This window comes from Suncus etruscus, chromosome 5 (assembly GCF_024139225.1).
Source record: "Suncus etruscus isolate mSunEtr1 chromosome 5, mSunEtr1.pri.cur, whole genome shotgun sequence".
Classification (NCBI taxonomy): domain Eukaryota; kingdom Metazoa; phylum Chordata; class Mammalia; order Eulipotyphla; family Soricidae; genus Suncus; species Suncus etruscus.
Window position 1 is genome coordinate 95,842,716 of NC_064852.1, and position 26,657 is coordinate 95,869,372.

Here is a 26,657-nt window from a genome sequence, read left to right on the forward strand (position 1 = left end):
CCTGGAAGAAATGGATAAATTCTTGGACTCTTATAATCTTCCACGGTTGAAGGAAGAGGATGTAGCATATCTAAACACCCCCATCACCATTGATGAAATTAAAACAGTAATCAAATGTCTGCCGAAAAACAAAAGCCCAGGTCCAGATGGATTCACTAATGAATTCTATCAAACTTTCCAAGAGGAACTACTGCCAATCTTGGCAAGACTCTTTCATGAAATTGAACAAACAGAAACACTTCCAAATAGCTTTTATGAAGCCAACATCACCTTGATACCTAAACCAGACAGAGACGCTACCAAAAAAGAAAATTACAGACCAATATCACTGATGAATGCAGATGCAAAGATCCTCAACAAAATCCTGGCAAATAGGATTCAATGCCTCATTAAGAAGATCATCCACTACGATCAAGTAGGTTTCATCCCAGGAATGCAAGGCTGGTTTAACATCCGTAAATCTATCAACATAATACACAACATCAATAACAAGAAAAATAAAAACCACATGATCATATCAATAGATGCAGAGAAAGCATTTGATAAGGTCCAACACCCATTCTTGATCAAAACTCTCAGCAAGATGGGAATGGAGGGAACCTTTCTCAATATAGTGAAGGCCATCTACCACAAGCCAGTGGCAAATATTATCCTCAATGGAGAAAAACTGAAAGCCTTCCCTCTAAATTCTGGCACAAGACAAGGCTGTCCTCTCTCACCACTCCTATTCAACATAGCACTGGAAGTACTTGCTATAGCGATTAGGCAAGAAAAGGATATCAAGGGAATCCAGATAGGAAAGGAAGAAGTCAAGCTCTCACTGTTTGCAGATGACATGATACTCTACTTAGAAAACCCTAAAGACTCTATCAAAAAGCTTCTAGAAACAATAGACTCATATAGCAAGGTGGCAGGCTACAAAATTAACACACAAAAATCAATGGCCTTTCTATACACCAACAGTAATAAAGAAGAAATGGACATTAAGAAAACAACCCCATTCACAATAGTACCACACAAACTCAAATATCTTGGAATCAACTTGACTAAATATGTGAAGGACCTATACAAAGAAAACTATAAAACTCTGCTCCAAGAAATAAGAGAGGACACACGGAAATGGAAACACATACCCTGCTCATGGATTGGCAGGATTAACATCATCAAAATGTCAATACTCCCCAAGGCATTATACAGATTTAATGCCATCCCTCTAAAGATACCCATGACATTCTTCAAAGAAGTGGATCAGACACTTTTGAAATTCATTTGGAACAATAAACACCCTCGAATAGCTAAAGCAATCATTGGGAAAAAGAATATGGGAGGAATTACTTTTCCCAACTTTAAACTGTACTACAAAGCAACAGTTATCAAAACAGCATGGTATTGGAATAAGGATAGGTCCTCAGATCAGTGGAATAGGCTTGAATACTCAGAAAATGTTCCCCAGAGATACAACCATCTAATTTTTGATAAAGGAGCAGGAAATCCTAAATGGAGCAGGGAAAGCCTCTTCAACAAGTGGTGTTGGCACAATTGGATAGCCACTTGCAAAAAATTAAACTTAGACCCCCAGCTAACATCATGTACAAAGGTAAAATCCAAATGGATTAAAGACCTCGATATCAGCCCCAAAACCATAAGATATATAGAACAGCACATAGGCAAAACACTACAGGACATTACAGGCATCTTCAAGGAGGAAACTGCACTCTCCAAGCAAGTGAAAGCAGAGATTAACAGATGGGAATATATTAAGCTGAGAAGCTTCTGCACCTCAAAGGAAATAGTGCCCAGGATACAAGAGCCACCCACTGAGTGGGAGAAACTATTCACCCAATACCCATCAGATAAGGGGCTAATCTCCAAAATATACAAGGCACTGACAGAACTTTACAAGAAAAAAACATCTAACCCCATCAAAAAATGGGGAGAAGAAATGAACAGACACTTTGACAAAGAAGAAATACGCATGGCCAAAAGACACATGAAAAAATGTTCCACATCACTAATCATCAGGGAGATGCAAATCAAAACAACGATGAGATACCACCTCACACCCCAGAGAATGGCACACATCACAAAGAATGAGAATAAACAGTGTTGGCGGGGATGTGGAGAGAAAGGAACTCTTATCCACTGCTGGTGGGAATGCTGTCTAGTTCAACCTTTATGGAAAGCGATATGGAGATTCCTCCAAAAACTGGAAATCGAGCTCCCATACGATCCAGCTATACCACTCCTAGGAATATACCCTAGGAACACAAAAATACAATACAAAAACCCCTTCCTTACACCTATATTCATTGCAGCTCTATTTACCATAGCAAGACTCTGGAAACAACCAAGATGCCCTTCAACAGATGAATGGCTAAAGAAACTGTGGTACATATACACAATGGAATATTATGCAGCTGTCAGGAGAGATGAAGTCATGAAATTTTCCTATACATGGATGTACATGGAATCTATTATGCTGAGTGAAATAAGTCAGAGAGAGAGAGAAAAACGCAGAATGGTCTCACTCATCTATGGGTTTTAAGAAAAATGAAAGACACCCTTGTAATAATAATTTTCAGACACAAAAGAGAAAAGAGCTGGAACTTCCAGCTCACCTCAGGAAGCTCACCACAAAGAGTGATGAGTTTAGTTAGAGAAATAACTACATTTTGAACTGTCCTAATATTGAGAATGTATGAGGGAAATGTAGAGCCTGTTTAGGGTACAGGCGGGGGTTGGGTGGGGAGGAGGGTGATTTGGGACTTGGGTGATGGGAATGTTGCACTGGTGATGGGTGGTGTTCCTTTTATGACTGAAACCCAAACACAATCATGTATGTAATCAAGGTGTTTAAATAAAAAAAAAAAAAAACAAAAAAAAAACAAAAAAAAAACAAAAAAAAAACAAAAAAAAAAAAAAGAAGGTTGAATTCATAAGCATCACAGACTGTCTTCTAGGACATGGAAGTGGTTTGTGCAACAGAATAACAAGCTAAAGTGATATTAGTCAAAATGAGATTATATTGAACAAGTAGCAAGTGAAAATTTCAATTAGGCTCATTTTCATGATGCTAGTGAATTTACTGAAGTGATTTCATAGCTGCAAATTTTATCTTTCAAAAATATAGATACCATACTGACACAGTATTAAAACTAAGTCACCTATCAAGTTAGAAGTAAAAATACCTGAAAATAAAACTTTAGAAACAACAAAATTGTCTATTATACTATGAAAAACTCTTATTTACTAGGACATAAAATATTTTAAAAAAATTGCATATTCATCATTTAGATGCACCAAAGTATACACCTTTTGTTTGGCTTCAAGAATTTTTGCTTCCAAATCAGCTGGAATTATCTTCCCCCTGTAATTATTATAAAAGGAGAGAAATTAAAGTGAAAACTCAGTGAGATGCACATAAAAAAAAGTACTTCAGCAGCAGCAAAAAGTAATTTAATCGGATATTTTCAACAGACCATTAGCAGCTTGGCACACTGTACTGAGTCAGTCCTTAAGCACAATAAAACAAATTTAACAGATGAACACATTTAATATATCAAGAACCTAATAGTCACTCTCTCCTGCCTACCTTTCATTGCACTTTATCAAAATCACATTGTCGGTCCCAAAGCCAAGTGCTGCTCCAGCCTTCTTTATGGAATAGTGACTCTGCAACAAATAGAGGTTTAAGGTTAGAAATTAGATAGACCCTCAGAAAATACCACAGTGAAGGAGCAAGGCAACCAACTCACATGTTCTGATGTGAAGAGGACCAGTTTGGGCACAGCTGACATGCCTTTTGTCTTAACTTCAGGAAAGTACTTATAGCGAGCTGCCATGATGCTGTACATGTTGGATATGGCTCCCCCTATCAGCAAGAAGACACATTGCCAGGTGTAGGGGCACCTGCATTATTGCTCCTAACTGCAAAGGTAGAGGTGGTATTTTGAAGAGTTTTAACAGCTCAGGGGTCAGAAATGGGAAAGTGGGCTGCAGTGATAGTATGCCAGGTAGGGTATTTAACTTGAATTCGACCTACCCAGGTTTGATTTAGGTACCCCTATGGACCCCTGAGCAACACCAGGAGTTATTGCTTAGAATAGAACCAGGAGTAAGTCCTGAGCAATGCTCAGTGTGGCCTCAAAACAAACAAACAAAGACATAAAATGATAAGGGCATGCTGGTACATTTTACTGATTTTCCTATTACCAGGGATTCTCTCTAGACTCTTTTTGCCTTTGGGAAACAAATAATCACACACATTATCAAAGTCACTGAGGCAATTTGGTTAGAGGTGATTCATTTACTCCAATGCTCATCCTATTTGAAGCCAAGAAAGAAATATAAGAGGTGGTAGAGGCAGTGGCTGCAAAGAGATAGGTGAATTACAACCTTTTTGCTTCCCCTTTCTTCTCAGTCTATTTACTGAACAAAGATGAATCTGTTCTCTGAGTTAGACAGACAGAGAAAGAGAGAGTAATGGTGCCTACAGAAGGAAACTGTGACTTTGCCTGGATACTCTATTGAAAGAACAGTCCAAATAAGCCATTGAGTCATTTAGAAGAGTTCTAAATTTATTAAAGTAAGACAAACTTGTCTTTATAGTAAGTAGTACTGAGACAACTCTAGGTATATCTGGCCAACACATTTGCCATAATTAGCTGACAGACAAGCTTATTTGTGTCAGCTTAAATTGAATGAACAACTGTCTCTTCATTTTTTAGTGCCTGCTATTGAAAACAAGGTCGCACATATGCAAGGTACATGCTCTACCACTCAGTTACATTTCTGAATCAATGCTGCAATTCTTATTTCTTTTCCTATTGTACAGAATCACACTATATGATACCATCTAAACTCCCTTTTATCTCCATGAAAATCTGTCCTTCTTCTAAATGACTTAATTGTATCTGTTTAGAACTAGAGATTCAAAGTAAATAGACTATTTGATGGAAATGGATCAATAGATATTTTTCAGTATCACATGATTCCCAGCTTTATCAAACTGCTCTTTATAGATTGGAATTACATAGCCTGATTTAGGTGCACTTTTAATCAGTTTGTATAGATTTAGGCAGAGTCTTCATACATTAGGAGAAGAATGCTTGCTAGCCTTCATCCTGACCAAGTCAGGAAGTCAGGAGCACATCAGAAAAAATATTTTAGGATCTTTTATTTCACAAATCCTTGTGTTCAGTGTTTTCAAAGTTTCAAAAAAGTCATGCTACAAAACTTGAGGAGAGTAAGGGGGAAAATAAACCAGAAGAAACCTACCAGGGGAAAATATCCCATCACCATCTTTACTTGACCATCCAACTATCTCTCTCATCTTCTTTAGTGTTATTTGCTCCATGAGGACAAACACTGGTGCAATTTCATATGTAAACCTGAAAAGGTGGTAAGAAAAAGAATGAAAATAAAGAAGTCAAACCACTAATTTAGGGAACACTGGTGACTCGTTTATTTTTAAATTTGTACATGAGATCTAAACATTCTTAAAAATGCTCAAAGCCACTGAGTTCTTTATTTCCTGGAAATAATTTGTTGGCAATCATGAAAGCTCAGAACCAGCTTGGATTACCTAGAGAGGTGGTGAGAGCACTTGTTCTTTGGGTATTCACCAAAAAAATGAAAGGGTTCTCATCTGAATGGAATGTGTTAGGTATGTTCCAGTCAGAGCAATAGGAGGAAAGAAAATGTACCTTTAGGATTGTAGGATGATACAAATGCTAGTTGAAAAATTTCTTTAGTTCTACATAACACTGGTTTGCAACATGAAAAAAAATTCTGACAGCCAATTTCACACTTGTTGTATCTATAAAATCTAGAGAAAAGTCTGTCTTGAAAACAATGTAAACATCCGAAAGCTAACTGTGAAGATAATTGGAAATATTGACCCAGGTTTTAAAGATCTCAATATAATTACCTACATGTTTCTTCTACTGATAATCCCCAAGGATAACTATGTTTCTATAATTCTCTAAAGTCGATATCTGTCAAGAATAATTAAAAGTGATGATCTTCTAATTACCAACTGTAAATTTCAAGAGCTAGTCAACTGGCATACACAGCTACTTGTAGACATCAAAGATATTGATAAGTTCACTTCTTTCTAACAAACTGATTTAAAAGGGTTCAGCCATGCCTCTTTTCATAGTCTGATGGACAAGTCATTGTAAAGAGATCATGATTCCAAGCATAGGGTTTAAGAGAAACCTGAGAAGGTCCGTCCACAGAAAATCAAGCCAGACAACAAAGAGACATTTACTGACTCTAAGGCTCTTTGTCTTTCTTCTTTTTGCTTGGCCTCTTAAACATTAGAGTCTGTGGGCTTGGCTCAGATCATGCTTACTGAAGAGAGATGCCTAGACTGACCCAGTTGAATGATAGGCAGACATTTTAATACTGGCCAGAGTGTTTTGGAATGAATGCCAATGCTTAGGCTTAATGGGAATTCTTGCACACTTAATGAGTTAACAAAGCTATTTGCAAGGATGAGATAACAATTGTTGTACATAAGACATAGGTGAAGCTACTAAGTTTTAATCATGGAGAAAAAAGCAATCACATTAATCATTTAGTGGTAGAAGACAAAAAAAAAAGATCCTGTAGGAGCCTCAGGAAATATCTGCTGGTAGAAGAATTTTGTTTTTAAAAAGAATATGTTCATTTTTATCAGGAGCATCCTTGAAATTTAGGAAGGAGACCCTTGGAAATCATGTGTTCAGTTACCATCACCACTGGAGGTCACAATCATGCTTTGGTTCTGCTCTGAGCCCCATCACCGTAGCAACCAACACTCCCTCATGTCTGATGGCCTGATAAAGGAAGAAGAAGAGAAGGATTCCTGGTTTAGCCTGTGCTGCTGAGTGAATCCAGAGGCAAACTCATGATGTGCTTCTAACCATTTATGAACATTAGTGTTTTCTGTTTTTTGGGGGTTGGTATATGAATATATGTGCCACCGATATCTGGAAACATTGGAATGGCAAAAACTTTGCAGGATGAAGAATTTGGGCAGTAGTGTATTTCTTGGAATCACATAGTACCAAATGAGAAAGCTGTTAGGGACAAAAGGGATCATAAGCCATAATATCAGAACTTTATTATGGTTTCTGAAGAAAATGGAGCCAGAATTCAGTCACATAAGGAAAGAAAGAAAATCTGAGAATCAAGACTAGGGGCTGGGTTCATTTTATGATTTTAGTTTAGCGTGGCATGAATTATCTTCTTACCTGTGGATCAGGGACAGGTGCATGATTCTCCAAATTAAGAGGAAGAGTCTAGATTTTGGTTCTGTCATGATCAGATTTTATGTATTTCAGATGCTTTATTTGTACCTGAATTTAGGCACATGAATTCCTAAACTTCTCAATTAAGACCAACTTATTTAATTATTAATCTTTGCTAGGTGGAATCATATATAATGAGATAAAGATGTTAGAAGACCATTCCAAACTTGAGGAGAAACTTGTAAGAATGGATTCATCATTTGGTTCTTGGATTTAGTTGTACCTTGTTCTTCTTCTAGATCTAAAGCACCAGTTATTTCTATAGCTAACACAAACATTATGATTTGAGCTTAGTTCTCTTAGAATCTGGTAGAATGACCCATGGTTGCTACTTTTCTGTCAAACCTGACAAGTGGACTAATATGGAATTACTGTTATTCTGATATTTCCTCTGATGCTGTCTTCCATACTGTCATGTTTACATTTGACAGTCACCCAATAACAACGATTTTTAATTTACATGTAGGTCATACACCACTTTGGGAATCCTTGAGAAAGCTAGAGTTTCTTCTTCTAAGATGAAAATGAGGACATGCCCTTTATTTTATGTATAATGATAGGCAAGTCTCCTCCTGCAAGCTGGAGTCCTTGTTAGGTAAATTCTCCCTAAATGATAGTCAAGAGAGCAAAGTGCAAATGAGGATTCAGAAGAGGCTGATTGGACACTGAAGTTAGAAGACAAGATTCTGATTCTCAGAATCAGAGAATAAGAAATCAAACCTGCAAAAAACTCTTGTTTGAAACATAAGAACAGGAAGGATTTAAAAGAGCAGGAGAGTGGTACTGCTAAGTAACATCAAAGGGGAATTCTGAATCTTTCAATAGTCTGAGTAAGGTAATAAACCAGCTATTTTTCAGAAGTTCAGCTCACTTGTGCATTGATGAACTAAGGTAAATGGATTGTCATTGAAGTATTTGTCTGTGGCAAAGCTGGTTGCTAGCCAAAACCAATTTCTCTTGCTTTGTGCCATTTTATTTAGAGTTGCAATGTAACCACATCAATGAATAGAATATTGAGCTTCTTTCCATGTGGGCAAGGGACTAGTTTTAGCTAAAAAGAGATGTGTGGTGCTTCTGAAATTCCTTTTTAAAACATTGGGGTTGAAGAGATAGTACAGTGAAAAGGAGTTTTGCCTTATACACAGCCAACCCAGTTTTGATTTACAGCATCCCATATTGTCCCCCAAGCACCACCAGGAGTAATTCCTAAGTGTAGGTACAGGAGTAACCCCTGAGCATTGCTGGGTTTGGCCTTAAAACAAAACAAACAAACTAAATTGTGTATTACCTTTTTGCTTTCCTCCTTCTATCCTCCCTCCATATCAAATTCTGGAACAGAGAAGTAATGCCTGGAGCTCCAATAACCAGTCTACACTATAAGACTTTACTTTGAAGCTAAGAGGTTAGGATCAGAAAGGCAGAAGAATCCCTGATGATTGTCAATCCAGGAACTTGTTTAGAGAATGAAATGAATGATCTGTGTTGACTCTCAATACTTCCCCTTACAGATGTTTTAGATAGCACATCTTTACTATTTATTTATTTATTTATTTATTTATTTATTTATATATATTTATTTATTGTTTTAGGACCATACTTGGCTCTGCACTCGGGAATTTTTCCTTGCTGGGACAGAGCAATTATACTGTGGGTAGGTCATACCATTTATCCCTGTGTCTACTAGGAGTAATTCCTGCAGAGGTGACTGTCCCCTGGATCACCTCTCAGTGGCCCCAAAACAAAAAGGAGTAAGGGATCAGTCCTGGTGGTGCTTGGGGACCAATGGATGTCTGGGATCAAAATGCTCTACCACTGTACTCTTGCTCTGGTCCCTTATATTTTTCAATCTTTTAATATTTTGGTCTTTGGGCTAAACCTGACAGTGCTCAAGAGTTGCTCCTGACTCTATACTCCGATTTACTCCTGGCAGAGCTTGGAGAACCATATAAAATGATAGAGATAGAGATAGAGGGAGGAGCCTATTAGCAATAGTGAGTCCTTTGGCAATAGTGACCTAGGGTGGCAGTCTTTGCTACTGTGTGCATTACACTTTGCACTCAATCAGACTAGACTAGAGCTTTTCATTGAGTTCAGAACCACACTCTTCAGCTCAGGGCTTCAGACTAAAGCCTACAGTGCACTCTGAAGAGTGGATATCACTACCCCACATTTTCCTGAAGAAGATAAAACTGAGGTTCAGAGACATTCAGTGGTCTTCATTGGAATCCCATGGTCAATATTTCAAATTTCTAAGTCCAGCACATCACACGGCTTTTCTATGACAAATGAGAACTTCCTACTGCTGGCTCTTCACTAACTGCCTGCCTATTGGTCTGAAATGACTGATAGCTTCTGGAGACAATGCCCCCTGTGAAATTTTATGAAAATAAAGTACTAGATACTTTTAATTATAACTCTTAATAAATGAGTTAAATGGCCTCTATCTTGCCATTTAGATTTTGTATTGCTAGCTTGTGCTTGAGGGTTGGCTACTGCTGCTAAGATGCTGCTCAACCTGCATGATGTGCTAGTGGCGCCTGTTTTGCAAGGAAAGAGCTATGGGCACCACAGTTAAACTATAACCTGTGAACTTTTCTTTGACTCTTCCCTGGGCTCTTGTTTGAAAGAATCTCAAAGTTATATGCACAGGCAGGTACAAATGCATAAGCACAAGTGTGTTTTCTTCCAAAAAAACACCTTACACATTGCCACTTGAATTAGGGTAGTTTTGAAGAAAATAAAACTCAGTTCAGGATTATTATTCTTCATTACCAATGCTACCTCATGTCAGTAAGAGTGTAGCCTCATGGGACACACCCCATAGGAGGACAAAACCACTAATTAAATAAATCCTACTTGGCCAAAGAAAACTCTGGTGCCCTTCTCCCTCTACTCCCTGCCTTGTTCCCATTTGAAGAAGGAACCAGGGCAAGCAATTCTGCCTAATCTCGTGCCCTCACTACAACATTTTATGCTTTTTAGAGCAACTGACTTAGAACAATTTCTAGATCATAGTTATTACTTCTTCAGACGATGCCTTGTCTCCAGACCGACAGGACCTATTTCACTATTTTAAATAACCTTCCCGATCGATCCTGGGGAATCAGAACATATTTTATAAATATCCACTCTTCAGCACAGCTGCAATTACAATGTGCTGCTGAAGAGTGGCCTTGACCTCGGATGCTGGACGGCTTTAGTGCTTCATGGCTGGGCCGAGGAAGGGCACAAGGAAGGGACTGTGCTTTTATGAACACATAAAAAAGGAGAATTTGTGAGATCTTTCTTTATGAAGAAAAGCCTTTCAGGAGAGAGACTGGTCGTAACTAGTTAATCGGGTGAGTTCCTTTTACTGACCTTGAAGACTAAATCTATCAGAAACTGCCAAGGACAGAGACTTAAAGACACAGGGTGAATTCAGGGCCCACATTAGTTTGGGTCCTTGGGTACTAATGGATACACACTTTTTATTTTATCAATCTCATTTATTTTCCAAGTTGTTGTTTTTTTATTCAAAAGCTGTACTTTCTAATTAAAAATGTTCCTTAGGGTGAGTTACTCCAATCAAGCATTAATGTCTCTTTTCAAATCATAACTCATGTATTATATATTATGTGTTGGCTAGTGCATCTTTTTTTACTTTTATTTATTTATTTTGTCTGGGACCTTTCTTTCAGGGAACTATACTAACTTAACTGTGGTTAAGGCTCCTAAGTGCCTTTCTTTATAATTGTCAGCTATTCCTAAATTTCTGCCAACATATAGTGTTACGTTCTTTAAATCTTAGAAATTATGTAACACAGCAAAGATTTTAAATGGTAAAAAATTTTTAAGGAGGCCACATAAGAGTCTCTCTTTGACCTAATTTTCACTTAGTCCTTCGCAGCCCTGAAGACCCAATACAGATGCCGTGAAACTAACCATGACTGGCAGTTAGAAAGCATAAAGCTCGTTTTTGTTTTTAATCAATTTAGTCCTTTATGCCTTTTAGCACTAAAGGCTTCACTTGTCACATTTGCTTTTTAAAGTTTGTTGTTGTTTCAAATGAGCAAACCAAGCAAGAATCCTTAATTAATAGAAACTTTTCTGAGTATAGTTAAGTGTTTTGAGTTACAGCATTAAACAGTTTTGGACCACACACAAATCAATATATAATTTTAAAGTGACTGTTCAAGTTTTGTGAGTAGTAGTCGTTTAAATAAATATCTTGACCTTGAACAACTTATACTTTATCTTGATGGCAAATAAAATATCTCATTTTTAGTAATACCACCTTTTCACTTGAAAATTTTTTTAAAGCAAAGCAAGTTTATTTCTGGGTCTCTGGATCCTTAGTCCAGATCTGTACAGGAGACAGATGGCAAGGAAGTGATAAATATCTCATCACTCTTTGGGGCTCTGGATACCTGGATTCTTTGTTTTTTAAATACATCATGAATTTTTATTTGAATTTGTTTTTTCAAATCTACCTTACTATTAACTTAAAAAGTGAATGGTTATTTTAACTATTTCTACATTGAAGAAAATTCACATAGTTATTTCTTAAAATAAAACAGGATCTATGTGGGGCCAGAGAGATAGCATGGAGGTAAGGCATTTGCCTTGCATGCAGAAGGTCGGTGGTTCTAATCCCGGCATTCCATATGGTCCCCTGAGCCTGCCAGGAGTGATTTCTGAACACAGAACTGGGAGTAACCCCTGAGTGCTGTGGTGTGTGACCCAAAAACCAAAACAAAACAAAATAAAACAAACAAAAAAACAAAAACAGGATCTATGCCCAAGGTTGCTCAGAGGCCATATAGTGCCAGAAATGAAAGTCAAAATTCACATGCTTGGGAACTGGAACAATAGGACAGCAAGTAAGGCATTTACCTTGCATGTGGCCAACCTGGGTTTGATCCCCGCACCCCACCTACTTGCTTGAGCCTGCTAGGAATAATACCTGAGCTCAGAGTCAAGAGTAAGCCCTAAGCCCAGCCAGGTGTGGTTCCAAAACAAAGCAAAAACAAAATTTTCAATAAAACTGAAACCAAAATACACTCATTTGCCTGACAATGTATTCCACCACTGGAACTAGCTCCTAAACCCATATAATTTCTGTTCAGTTATTTTTAAATTACTATAAGAAATTTATTTCAATTTTCTCTTATATACTTTAGTAGAATATGGTGTCACTATCTGAGATTATGGTTAGTGGTAGAACTTTACAAAGAGCACAGAGAGGACAAAAAATATTGTAGATCATGATGATCTTTCATCAGCTTAAAGACTGACCTTATCTCCAAAGATGTATATGGAGGATATTGGAAGCTTGTAACAAGAAGATGACTTAAATATCTGCTCTACCTTATACCCCACTAGAACCTTTGAGTCAATAAAAGTTTTATAAAAATTTACAAGAACATAGAAACAGATTTGTGTGTGTGTGTGTGTGTGTGTGTGTGTGTGTGTGTGTGTGTGTGGTTTTTGGGTCACACCCGGCAGTGCTCAGGGGTTTTTCCTGGCTCCGTGCTCAGAAATTGCTCCTGGCATGCACGGGGAACCATGTGGGATGCCGGGATTCGAACCGATGACCTTCTGCATGAAAGGTAAATGCCTTACCTCCATGCTATCTCTCGGGCCCCATAGAAACAGATTTTACCTACTCAAACTAGCTCTTTTTTTTTTTTTTTTTTTGGTTTTGGTTTTTGGGCCACACCCGGCGATGCTCAGGGGTTACTTCTGGCTGTCTGCTCAGAAATAGCTCCTGGCAGGCACAGTGGACCATATGGGACATCGGGATTCGAACCAACCACCTTAAGTCCTGGATCGGCTACTTGCAAGGCAAACACCGCTGTGCTATCTCTCCGGGCCCAAACTAGCTCTTTTTAAAAAGGCAAATTCAGATTTTTGGGGGGATATCTATGCTCAGGACATAAAAAATTCATTCAAAAAGATATATGCACACTGCTATTCATTGCAGTACTCAGTACAATAGCTAAGACTTGGAACCAACCTACATCACCAACAACAGATGAGTGGATCATGAAGATGTGGAACATATATATGCAATAGAATACTACATAGTTATAAGGAATGATGCAATCATGCAATTTGCAACAATATAGATGGAACAGGAAGATACTATATTAAATGAAGTAAGCCAGAAAAAGAAGAATAAATACAGAATGATATCACTTAAAATGGTATTAAGAATACGTGGTATTTAGATCATTGTCTAAGTTGTCTCGAACACCACTGACATCAGAATATAGAGAGAAGGAAAGAAACTGAGTGTAAGAGGAGAAAGACAAATATTGGTGATGGGAATGTTGCACTGGTGAAGGTGGGTGTTCTTTATATGACTGAAACCCAACTACAATCATGTTTGTAATCAAGGTGTTTAAATATATATGTAAAGAAAGGATGGGAGCCAGGGGCCAAGCAGTCTCAGGTGCATTGGTTGTGTTAAAAAAGGAGAATACTAAATATACAAGCCAAAAGCAACAACAATGGAATCAAGAGACTCTAACTTTCACAATCAAAATTTAAATGGTTCTGTTATACTGGCAGGCTGAGGACAGGGATGATGGTATGGGATGTACCTGGGGAACATTGGTGGTGGGAAGTAGACACTGGTCGTGCAATTGGCCCTGGTTCATTGTATGTCTGAAACCCAACTATGAACGACTTTGTAAATCACAGTTGTTTCAAAAAATCAAAATAAAAAAGGGCAAATTCAGGACACAAATATCAGTCATTTTGAAAGGGACATATAATACATCACGGTTAGCTGAATGTGGTTTTGGAATTTTGGTCAGGCGATGACTTTTTTTTTTTTAAATTGCTTTTTGGCCACTTTAATTGCAAAGAAAATATGACCTAAATTGTAAGGATCTCCATGTTCACATAGGAAAATTAACCTAGATCACAGTCCAAAACAAGGCCTCTTTACATATACCATTAAGAATGACAGAGGTTGAGAAAAGTACATATTTAGGATGCATGCCTATTCCAGCATCATATTGTTTCCTGAGTTGTGTCAGATGCAGCCCTGAAGGCCCCCTGGGTACAGCTAAGTGTGGTCCCAAAAGCCTCAGAAACGCTGTGGTGTTTCAATTAACCCCAACACCACAGGACCTAAACAGCATCATATAATCAGGTTCTTGCATTGAAAGAAAGGCCCACTTGACCGAGAATTGCTGATGGAACTCCTGAGCACCTTTAGGAGTCTTCCTCCTTTCCCTGTCTCTTCCCAGCAACAACAACAATGGAAGATATAGTATTTTAACATAAAATTCCAAACTAAATTTTAAAAGCTGGTATTATTATTTCACATGACCATATCATAATTCAATTGTATTATTTAATTCAAAGATAGCTTATCAAGTATCTACTATAAAATCAGTACTGTGTGGGCCAGAGAGCTAGCACAGCAGCTAGGACATTTGCTTTGCACATAGCCAACCTGGATTCAATCCTCAGTATTCAATATGGTCTCCCAAGGACCATCAGGATTGATTTCTGAATGCAAAGCTAGGAGTAATCCATGAACATGTTGGGTGTGACCTCCCCTCAAAAAACAAAACAAAATAAATCAGTACTGTGATAAATCTAAAAGATTTTATAAAAGAGATGACTGGATAATTAAAATGATGATGAGGTAATACAATTATTACAGAACCATTAATATATGTTTGACATTTGGACCTCACCTGCAGGTACTCAGGGGCTGCTCAGAGCTCAGAGCTTAGGGGACACATCTGGTAGTGCTCATGGAAACTTGCAGTGTCAGCAATCAAACCTAACACCTCCTACTCTAGCACCTTGAGCTTCTTCTCTGGCCCCCAAACTATTAAATCATTAAGCATTTATTTATATTTCATAATTATACATCATGGTTCTTATGTGAAAATAACATGTGAAACTTACATATTGGTATTGGCAGTTGATGTCAGCCACTCTCCAGCTAAGCCAATGATATCCAATCCGGTAGAGAGCTGATTGAAAAATCGAGGATGACCTAGAGATGATAACAGACAAGAATCAAGACAAACCCTGATTTCAAGCTCTCATTCCAGCAAAAAATGGGCTCTATTGATGAGAGCTCCATCCAAAATGTATAATAAGGGAGGTCCAAGTATACTGGGGTAACAAGGTGGGTTGATACCTCCCGTGCCAACCTTTAATGTTGACATCTCTTTAACTTAGATATATCTAAACTCAAAGCTTTTTGTTTTGTTTTATTTTATTTTGTCTTGAGTCCATGCCTGATGGTGCTCAGGGGAAATCAGTCCTGGTGGGCTTGAGAGATCAAATAGGATGCTGAGTATTGAAACCTAGTCTTCTGTATGCAAGATAAGCACCCTACCACTGTGCTATCATATCACTCTGCCCCCCAAAACAGCATGCTTGTAAGTAATTTTTTAAAAAAACAATTACTTAGATACATCATCTTTTTGAAGCCATGCTCAGGTATTACTTCTGGTTTTGTAGAGATCACTACTGAAGAACTTAGGGGACCATATGGAGTGCTAGGGATTGAACTCAGGTTGGCTGTGTACAATGGAAGGGCACTACCTGCTGTACTATCTCTCTGAGACCAACAAATCTTCTTTCTAGTGGTTTACATATTGATTTACAAATGAACTCTTATGTAGTACTTATTATTAGTTACAAATGAGGATGTGGTGATCCTGGTTTTCTTCTCAAATGGCTCAGCTTTTCATCTGACATCCCAAGGACTGAAGGACTGAATGCCCAAATCTAGGTTTACTGATGGAGGAGAGTTTGCTGGCTTCTGACTGGGTTCCTGGCTCTATGGGCCAAACCAAGCCATGGAAAGTTCCTGGCTTGATGCTGGTGCTGAAGATGCTCTCTGGGTTTATGTCAGGCAAAAGATAACTGAAGAGTTGAATTATTTTGCCTATATCTCCTCAGATGAAAGGATGGGCATCTTCTCTTTGAAACAGGAGTGGATACAGTCTCATTCACTCACTGAGCCATTGGTAAAAATCATTGCTATTACTTTACAGCCCCACTGAAACACAAGGGATGCTTTAACAGACTTTGTTCTCAGAAAATCCAGGATTTTTGCCAAGTCTTGACCAACTTGGCATGCACAGACAATCTCAACCCCACATCAGCAGCCTCGGCCCAGCTGTCACAAGAGTCAATGCAATAGATTATCCAGGGATGTTGACAGAGAACTGGTGTTAGAAAGATATGCTGACTACTGTTCTTCCAGCGGAAACTGCCTTTCCCTCTGAAATAACTGTCAGAGAACTTGGATTTGAATGTTACTGGTCTATACCTCTCCTTTCTGACTATGTCTACTTTTCCCTAGAGGAGCTGGGCTCATGCAGCATATCCAGACTGTGACTTCTCATAGCAGACTAAACCTGTTCCTACATGCCAACTCCTTGAAAATTAACACCAATCTTTATTAAAAAGTAGTTACATAAGGAGAAATAGTAACCATAATCTAAGCCTGGGGCCAGATTCAAGACAGTGACTGGTCTATTTCACTTCACTTTGATTGGATATATATATATATATTTAATTTCCTTAAAATATACGAGGGGGTGGGGAGATAGCTCAAAGGGCTGGCATGCATGCTTTGTATGTGGGAGACCCAAGGTCTCATCCTCCGCACCACATGATAACATTCAGTAGTCCTGAATATTCCCAGGTTTGTGTAATCCCCCAAATAAACAAAATATGGCATTATTCATTTGAAATCTTTTAATAACTCATATTTCAACATGGAACTGAATGAAAAATAAATGTGATCATACTACTTGCAGATAATCAAAGGTCAGAAGTACTACCGAGCAAAATAAATTAGGTAAAAGCAGACACAAATGCCTTCATATAAAAGTGAAAGAGAGGACTGGAGGTGTAGTTCAAGTATTGGAACTCATCCAGGCTTGGCACTGGAGAGCCCCTAGGTTTGACTCCAAGAATTGGGGGTTACTCTGGTCCTCAGAGCTCCACCTTATTGGGCCAAGCATTACAGAGAGTGGTCCCTTTTTTACCCTGAGGAGGCAACCCTACTGAGAACTGCCAGTTTCCACACATCTGTGAAGTCCAGAAAATCCAGGCTGTTGTATAGAAAAGCAGTAGGGAATAAATCATTGCTTTGCTCCTAGGCTAAGTAAGAAACAGCTAGACCAAGATTTCAGAAGCCCCAAGAGACTGGGAGAGAAAGGCAGGTAAGAGCATATGGCACTTGCCTTCATGCAGCCAACCTGAGGTTTACTCCCGTTTCATATGATTCCTCGAGTCCTACCAGGCATGATCTCTGAGCACGAAGTCAGTGGTAAGCCCTTTGCACAACTGGGTATAACTCCTAAACCTAAAACAAAAGTCTTTAATCTTGAGCAACTAGAAAGCAACAACTTTGGTCGGAACTGTTGCTTATAGAGGGTTCCTATAGCATGACAAAGGGTAACCTGAGGGTTCCTTGTTGAAAACAGGATTTTGGTGACTCAGTGGCTCAAGTGGCAGAGCACATACCTTCCTTGTAAGGCTGAGTATGATCCCTGACTCTGCATAGCCCCCTCTCCTCAGTGGATGCTGATCTGGTGCCCTGTACCTGGCACCATCAGCTTGAATGTCCCTGGCAGCAGCCCCACACAAAAGAGGTTGGAAAAGAAGCAGAGGATCAGTCACGCTGCTCTCTTCATGCTAAAAATCCAAGAACAAAACTTGACACAGTGCCTGTCTCTGTCTTTCAAACTGGCTTTAGCAGTACTTAAAAGAGGCTGTTACAGCCAGTCAGGCTATTGCTACCCATGATTGTTCTGGGGCAGGGAACACTTGGCTACTTCCCTCCCTAGGTCTCTGCTTCTTATCTACCACTCTGCTGCCTTCACACTGGGTGTGTAGGGGCCACACTAATGCAGCAACTCTTCCTGACTCTCACTCTTACCTGTGCGAACCCCATACTTCAGGGTATCTCTGCAGTCAACCAGGATCTGCTCCAGGGACTCAGGGTGGTCCGAGAGCTCCAGGTTAAAGCCCTCCATGCCCTCCAGCAGCTGATGTGGGTGATGAAAGTCCAACACCTTGGTGGAGCGGTCGAACGTCTTGCGGACATAGTTGAGAAGAATGTCCACCACTTCCAGGAGGAACTGCACTGTCTGCTCTTCACCGTTCTTGGCTGGAAGCAAATCTGTGGGGATGGAAGTCAAAGACCTGTTGGTTCTACTCTGACTCATATCTGATTCCTCCAACTCTTGAACATCACCATGATGCATTCATAGACTAAACTTCACTTCAGAATATATGTATTCTTTCAGAGTTTAAAGCACCATCTGCCTAGAAAAATGCACAAATTTTGCCTACACACTTTGGAGATTCATAGATTTCCTGAAAATTAGATTTCTTGGGAATAATGTGAGAGCTCTGAAAATCCAGGATTAACCTGCCAGGCCTATTGGGCTGGAACTGTCAGAGAGTGATTGGAGGGCAATACTTCTGTCCTTGCTATTTAGTATGCCCCAGAACATCTGGTGAGCTATTGGGCTTTTGATGTGGCATTAGGATATACTTGTTCTGGTAAGTCCTCTGTGGAGTTTGAAGGTAGTCCTCTGTACAGGACACTATAATGGGAACAGAGCTCTGGGAGGTTGGATAGGAATTTTTCCTTTCTCTATCCTGATCTCCTTATGGACAGGAATTTAGGGATGCTGAGGGTGCCCCAAAGTTATTCACTCTACTAAGCAAAGTCAGGCAAGGGGAGGCATTAATAGCAAGGAAGAAAAGTTCTAAGGGATCCAACTTTCCATCCCTAGTTCAAGTACAGGCTGATTGCACTTAAATATCTGCCTATATTCTGGATGATTCCTGAGGTTTAGTACAAATTGTCTTGTACTATTTCATCTGACCTCTATGGTCTGAGGAAGTGGGTGGTGGCAGATTTACCTTCAAGATGTTTGAGAGAGTCAGGTATAGCAGCAATGTTATGGGAGCAGGAGTTATTAATGAAAGATTTCTTCAAAAGGAAACTGAGTTTCAAAACAGCAGTTGGTTAAAAAGCAAAGCCACACAACGCCCACAGGAAGACTTTAATATTGTTGTCAATCTTTTTTGGTTGTTGCTTTGCTGAACACCCAGCAATGTTCAGGAGTTACTCTGGTTCTGCTCTCAGGAATCACTCCTGGTAGGCTCATGGGATCACCTTGGATGCTGCGAATCAAATACAGGTCAACTACATGCAAGGCAAATTCCCTATCCACTGTACTATCACTGTTGCCAGTCTTTTTTGGGATGGGGTGGGTGGGTCACATCTAGTGGCGCTCAGGGGCTACTCATGGCTCTGTGCTCAGAAATTGCTCCTGGCAAGCTCAGGTGACCATATGGTTGAACCTAGGACTTTGGCATATAAAATGTGCATTCAGGGGCTGGAGAAATGGGTGTAAGATGCTTGCCTTGCATGCAGCCAACCTGGGTTCAGCTTGCATGCAGCCAAACTAGGTTCAACTGTCCAAGTTGTCTAGGAATGATCCCTGAGTTCAGTGCCAGGAGTAAGCCCCAAGTAAGGCCAAGCTTGGCCAAAAAGCAAACCAAAACCAAAACAACAAAACATGAACCCAGGTCATGTCTCTTTGGGTTTGGGGTTTCTTCTACCTAAATCCTTTGTGTTCTGAGCATCTATGAATCCATATTCGTCCCTACAAGTGTGTTTAGTGGGATGAATTGTCCTACTGACTGTCCTTATCCAATTTTCAAAATGACACAGACTAGGCAGGAGGGAAGAATTTTATATTCAAATGATGGGAAAACAATTCCTGATAGTTCAAAGAGAAAGCTATCATTTTGGGGGTAAAAAAAAGTAAAGTTTCAAGAAAAGGTCCAGGAATCTAAAAAATAAAAATATCCTACTGGAAGGCACTTAGCTAAGAGCAGGGCCGATGTTGGGAAATACCTCGAGCAAACAGGTTGGAGAAGTCTGTCTCTGTGCGCCGGAAGCGGCCATCCCGGTCACTGTTCTCACAGGAAAGCAGATTCTTGGAGGATTGTCTCTCCTTGAAGGCGCTCACAAGCCTGCTCTTCTCTTCCAGGCTATTAGTCCTCTGCAGGAAGCCTACGGACAAGAAACGGGGTCAGAGAGAATGTGCTGATCTGCCTGGCCCAGGATGGGGTGAACTGCTGCCCAAGGCCCAGCCTGGCAGATCCTGAGAAGCAGCAGCTTGCCTAACTTTCATTTGAGTTCTTTGCTTGGCAGACACTTGGGGGCCTCCCCAGGCATCCCCTGACGGCTTGCCTCGGCTGAGGCGTGTCTCGCTGGGGCTGTGAGTTTTCTGTTGGAGTTGTGGATTGTGCTGGTTTCTTTGCTTGGCAGACACTTGGGGGCCTCCCCAGGCATCCCCTGACGGCTTGCCTCGGCTGAGGTGAGTGTTTGGGGGCCGGAGTTGCAGATCAGGCTGACTGCTGGACCCCTAGGCCCGGCAGACATTTTGGGACCTCCCCCAGCCTGCATCAACCTGGGAACTTTGACCTGATTCAGCATTAATCTCTTCAAGGCGTGTCTCGCTGGGGCTGTGAGTTTTCTGTTGGAGTTGTGGATTGTGCTGGTTTCTTTGCTTGGCAGACACTTGGGGGCCTCCCCAGGCATCCCCTGACGGCTTGCCTCGGCTGAGGCGTGTCTCGCTGGGGCTGTGAGTTTTCTGTTGGAGTTGTGGATTGTGCTGGTTTCTTTGCTTGGCAGACACTTGGGGGCCTCCCCAGGCATCCCCTGACGGCTTGCCTCGGCTGAGGCGTGTCTCGCTGGGGCTGTGAGTTTTCTGTTGGAGTTGTGGATTGTGCTGGTTTCTTTGCTTGGCAGACACTTGGGGGCCTCCCCAGGCATCCCCTGACGGCTTGCCTCGGCTGAGGCGTGTCTCGCTGGGGCTGTGAGTTTTCTGTTGGAGTTGTGGATTGTGCTGGTTTCTTTGCTTGGCAGACACTTGGGGGCCTCCCCAGGCATCCCCTGACGGCTTGCCTCGGCTGAGGCGTGTCTCGCTGGGGCTGTGAGTTTTCTGTTGGAGTTGTGGATTGTGCTGGTTTCTTTGCTTGGCAGACACTTGGGGGCCTCCCCAGGCATCCCCTGACGGCTTGCCTCGGCTGAGGTGAGTGTTTGGGGGCCGGAGTTGCAGATCAGGCTGACTGCTGGACCCCTAGGCCCGGCAGACATTTTGGGACCTCCCCCAGCCTGCATCAACCTGGGAACTTTGACCTGATTCAGCATTAATCTCTTCAAGGCGTGTCTCGCTGGGGCTGTGAGTTTTCTGTTGGAGTTGTGGATTGTGCTGGTTTCTTTGCTTGGCAGACACTTGGGGGCCTCCCCAGGCATCCCCTGACGGCTTGCCTCGGCTGAGGCGTGTCTCGCTGGGGCTGTGAGTTTTCTGTTGGAGTTGTGGATTGTGCTGGTTTCTTTGCTTGGCAGACACTTGGGGGCCTCCCCAGGCATCCCCTGACGGCTTGCCTCGGCTGAGGTGAGTGTTTGGGGGCCGGAGTTGCAGATCAGGCTGACTGCTGGACCCCTAGGCCCGGCAGACATTTTGGGACCTCCCCCAGCCTGCATCAACCTGGGAACTTTGACCTGATTCAGCATTAATCTCTTCAAGGCGTGTCTCGCTGGGGCTGTGAGTTTTCTGTTGGAGTTGTGGATTGTGCTGGTTTCTTTGCTTGGCAGACACTTGGGGGCCTCCCCAGGCATCCCCTGACGGCTTGCCTCGGCTGAGGTGAGTGTTTGGGGGCCGGAGTTGCAGATCAGGCTGACTGCTGGACCCCTAGGCCCGGCAGACATTTTGGGACCTCCCCCAGCCTGCATCAACCTGGGAACTTTGACCTGATTCAGCATTAATCTCTTCAAGGCGTGTCTCGCTGGGGCTGTGAGTTTTCTGTTGGAGTTGTGGATTGTGCTGGTTTCTTTGCTTGGCAGACACTTGGGGGCCTCCCCAGGCATCCCCTGACGGCTTGCCTCGGCTGAGGCGTGTCTCGCTGGGGCTGTGAGTTTTCTGTTGGAGTTGTGGATTGTGCTGGTTTCTTTGCTTGGCAGACACTTGGGGGCCTCCCCAGGCATCCCCTGACGGCTTGCCTCGGCTGAGGTGAGTGTTTGGGGGCCGGAGTTGCAGATCAGGCTGACTGCTGGACCCCTAGGCCCGGCAGACATTTTGGGACCTCCCCCAGCCTGCATCAACCTGGGAACTTTGACCTGATTCAGCATTAATCTCTTCAAGGCGTGTCTCGCTGGGGCTGTGAGTTTTCTGTTGGAGTTGTGGATTGTGCTGGTTTCTTTGCTTGGCAGACACTTGGGGGCCTCCCCAGGCATCCCCTGACGGCTTGCCTCGGCTGAGGTGAGTGTTTGGGGGCCGGAGCGCGGCCGCTCCGCTGCGCTTCGCGGCCGCGCACTCCACCTCGCCAATGAGTACCACCACAACACGTAGAAAAACCCACAGCGTAAGCGAGACAATGGGGAGACTACGCAGACCAACTTCAACCATAGAGAATGAAGATGGAAACTCTGATGACCCAACAACGACCAACTACCTAAGCAGTCTTTCAGAAATGGAGTTTAGAGACGAAATATGGAGGTTGCTATCAGATATCAAAGAAAGTATAAATCAGAGCACTAATAAAAATCAAGAGAATATGAAGACAGAAATCAGAAAACTCCAAACTGAAATATCAGATCAGATAACAGGTCTGAAAAACTCAATAGACGAATTGAAGAACATAATGGATGAGTTTTCCAACAGGTTAACAGCAGCTGAGGATAGAATTAGTGCTTTAGAAGATGAGATGCATAACAACTTTACACAGCAGAAGAGATTAGAAAAAAACCTCAAATCAAATGATCAGACAATGGAAAATTTACTCAAAGAATATGAGAAGATGAAAATAGAAGTCTTTGATAAGCTCAACAGAAACAACTTCAGAATCATTGGAGTTCCAGAGACCCAAGAAGAAAATCTTCAGGAAGAATCAATGGTTAAGAACATCATCACAGAGAAACTACCAGAGCTAAAGAAAACATGTGACCAAATCCTGCATGCCCGAAGAGTACCAGCTAAAAAAGACCCCAGTAGAAACACCCCAAGACACATCCTAGTCACCATGATGAAACCCACCGATAGAGATAGAATACTGCAAGCAGCAAGATCGAAAAGGGAAATTACATTCCACGGAGCATCCTTGAAATTTACAGCAGACCTGTCACCAGAAACACTCAAGGCCAGAAGGCAGTGGTGGGACGTAGTGGCAAAACTCAATGAAATAAATGCTTCGCCAAGAATATTGCACCCAGCAAAACTAAGTTTCAGGTTTGACGGATGTATACACGGCTTCACAGATAAACAACAGCTCAAAATCTTTGCAGACTCAAAACCAGCCTTAAAAGAAAAACTGAAAGATCTACTCTAAAAACAAGACAGAACAAAAAACACACCAAACTTCTACACAAAGATGGCAATAAATCCCATGACAATTATTTCTCTCAATGTCAATGGACTAAATGCACCAGTTAAGAGGCACAGAGTGGCGAAATGGATCAAAAAACTGAAGCCAACCTTCTGCTGTCTACAAGAAACACACCTGAATAGTCAGAATAAACATAGACTCAAAATCAAAGGCTGGAGGAAAATCATTCAAGCAAACAACACCCTTAAAAAAGCGGGGGTGGCCATACTAATATCAGATGACACAAACTTTATACTCAGAAAAATTGTAAGGGACAAAGATGGATATTATGTACTAATCAAGGGATTTGTACAGCAAGAAGAAATCACTCTCCTAAACATATACGCACCGAATGAGGGTCCAGCAAAGTATTTAATACAATTGTTGACAAATCTGAAGAAGGATATCAATAATAACACAATAATTGTGGGAGACCTCAACACAGGCTTGTCAACACTTGATAGGTCAACCAAATGGAAACCCAACAAAAATATACTAGACCTGCAAAAAGAAATGGATGAAAGAGGCCTAGTAGATATATATAGGGCACTCTATCCTCAGAAACCTGGATACACATTCTTTTCCAATGTACATGGATCATTCTCCAGGATAGATCATGTGCTGGCACATAAAACATACCTCCATAAAATAAAAAAGATAGACATTTTGCAGGCTGCCTTTGCTGACCACAAGGCTCTGAAGTTAGATGTGAACTGCAAAGGGACACAGAAGAAAAAATTTAACACCTGGAAGTTAAACAGCCTCATACTCAATAACCAGTGGGTCCGAGATGAAATCAAGGAGGAAATCAAAAGGTTCCTGGAAACAAATGACAATAAAGACACAAACTATCAGAACTTATGGGACACAGCAAAAGCAGTACTGAGAGGAAAATTTATAGCTTTGCAAGCACACATCAGGAAGGAAGAAGGAGCTTACCTGAGTAGCTTAATGACACAGCTAATAGAACTAGAAAGTGCTCAACAAAAGGACCCAAAAATAGGGAGACAGAAGGAAATAACAAAGCTGAGAGCAGAAATCAACGAAGTGGAAACCCAAAAAACAATCCGAAAGATCAACGAAAGCAGAAGTTGGTTCTTTGAAAAAATAAACAAGATTGATAGACCATTGGCAAAACTCACAAAGCAAAAGAAAGAGAGAAACTTGATAACGCGTATTAGAAATGAGAAGGGGGAGATCACTACAGATACTGCAGAGATTCAAAGGGTATTCAGAGAATACTTTGAGAAACTCTATGCCACTAAATATGAGAACCTGGAAGAAATGGATAAATTTCTGAACTCATATAACCTTCCACGGTTGAATAAAGAAGAGGTAGCATATCTAAACACCCCCATCACTATTGAGGAAATTAAAACTGTAATCAAAAATTTACCCAAAAACAAAAGCCCAGGCCCTGATGGATTCACGAATGAATTCTTTCAAACCTTTCAAGAGGAACTACTACCAATTCTGGCCAGGCTCTTTTATGAAATCGAAAAAACAGGAATACTTCCAAATAGCTTTTATGAAGCCAACATCACCTTAATACCAAAACCTGATAGAGATGCTGCCAAAAAAGAAAATTACAGACCAATATCCCTGATGAACACAGATGCAAAGATCCTCAACAAAATCCTGGCGAACAGGATCCAGTGCCTCATCAAGAAGATCATTCACTTTGATCAAGTAGGTTTCATCCCAGGAATGCAAGGATGGTTTAACATCCGTAAATCTATTAATATAATACACAACATAAACAACAACAAAAATAAAAATCACATGGTCATATCAATAGATGCAGAAAAAGCATTTGATAAGGTTCAACACCCATTCTTGATTAAAACTCTCAGCAAGATAGGAATAAAAGGAACCTTTCTCAATATAGTCAAAGCCATCTACCAGAAGCCAGTGGCAAATATTATCCTCAATGGAGAAAAACTAAAATCCTTTCCTCTAAATTCTGGTACAAGACAAGGCTGTCCTCTCTCACCACTCCTATTCAACATAGCACTGGAAGTACTTGCTATAGCGATTAGGCAAGAAAAAGATATCAAGGGAATTCAGATAGGAAAGGAAGAAGTCAAGCTCTCACTGTTTGCAGATGACATGATACTCTACTTAGAAAACCCTAAAGACTCTACCAAAAAGCTTCTAGAAATAATAGATTTGTATAGCAAAGTGGCAGGATACAAAATTAACACACAAAAATCAATGGCCTTTTTATACACGAATAATGATAGGGAAGAAATGGACATTAAGAGAACAATCCCATTCACATTAGTTCCACACAAACTCAAATATCTTGGAGTCAACCTGACTAAAGATGTGAAGGATCTATACAAAGAAAACTACAAAACACTGCTCCAAGAAATAAGAGAGGACACGCGGAAATGGAAACACATACCATGCTCATGGATTGGCAGGATCAACATCATTAAAATGGCAATACTTCCAAAAGCATTGTACAGATTTAACGCGATTCCTCTAAAGATACCCATGACATTTTTCAAAGAAGTGGATCAAATACTTCTGAAATTCATCTGGAACAACAAACAACCTCGAATAGCTAAAGCACTCCTTGGGAAAAGGAATATGGGAGGCATTACTTTCCCCAATTTTAAGTTGTATTACAAAGCAACAGTTATAAAAACAGCATGGTATTGGAATAAAAACAGACCCTCAGATCAGTGGAATAGGCTTGAGTACTCAGAGAAGGTTCCTCAGACATATAACCACCTTGTTTTTGATAAAGGAGCAAAAAATCCTAAATGGAGCAGGGAAAGCCTATTCAACAAGTGGTGTTGGCACAACTGGTTAACCACTTGCAAAAAAGCGAACTCAGACCCCCAGCTAACACCATATACAAAGGTAAAATCCAAATGGATTAAAGACCTTGATATCAGAACTGAAACTATAAGGTATATAGAACAACAT

At 40.8% G+C, this 26,657-nt stretch overlaps 1 protein-coding gene across 1 annotated transcript in view; it reads right to left on the minus strand.

The window, feature by feature from the left end:
• GAD1 (glutamate decarboxylase 1) overlaps positions 1-26,657 on the minus strand; it is a 58,060-nt gene that overhangs the window by 19,744 nt on the left and 11,659 nt on the right. Inside the window, exons 4-10 of the mRNA XM_049773433.1 lie at positions 20,206-20,364; positions 18,208-18,450; positions 15,207-15,297; positions 5,278-5,390; positions 3,756-3,871; positions 3,593-3,672; positions 3,313-3,367 (exon numbers count right to left, since the gene is read on the minus strand). Coding sequence (XP_049629390.1) covers positions 3,313-3,367; positions 3,593-3,672; positions 3,756-3,871; positions 5,278-5,390; positions 15,207-15,297; positions 18,208-18,450; positions 20,206-20,364 — 857 coding nt within the window. The remainder of the gene's footprint in view (positions 1-3,312; positions 3,368-3,592; positions 3,673-3,755; positions 3,872-5,277; positions 5,391-15,206; positions 15,298-18,207; positions 18,451-20,205; positions 20,365-26,657) is intronic.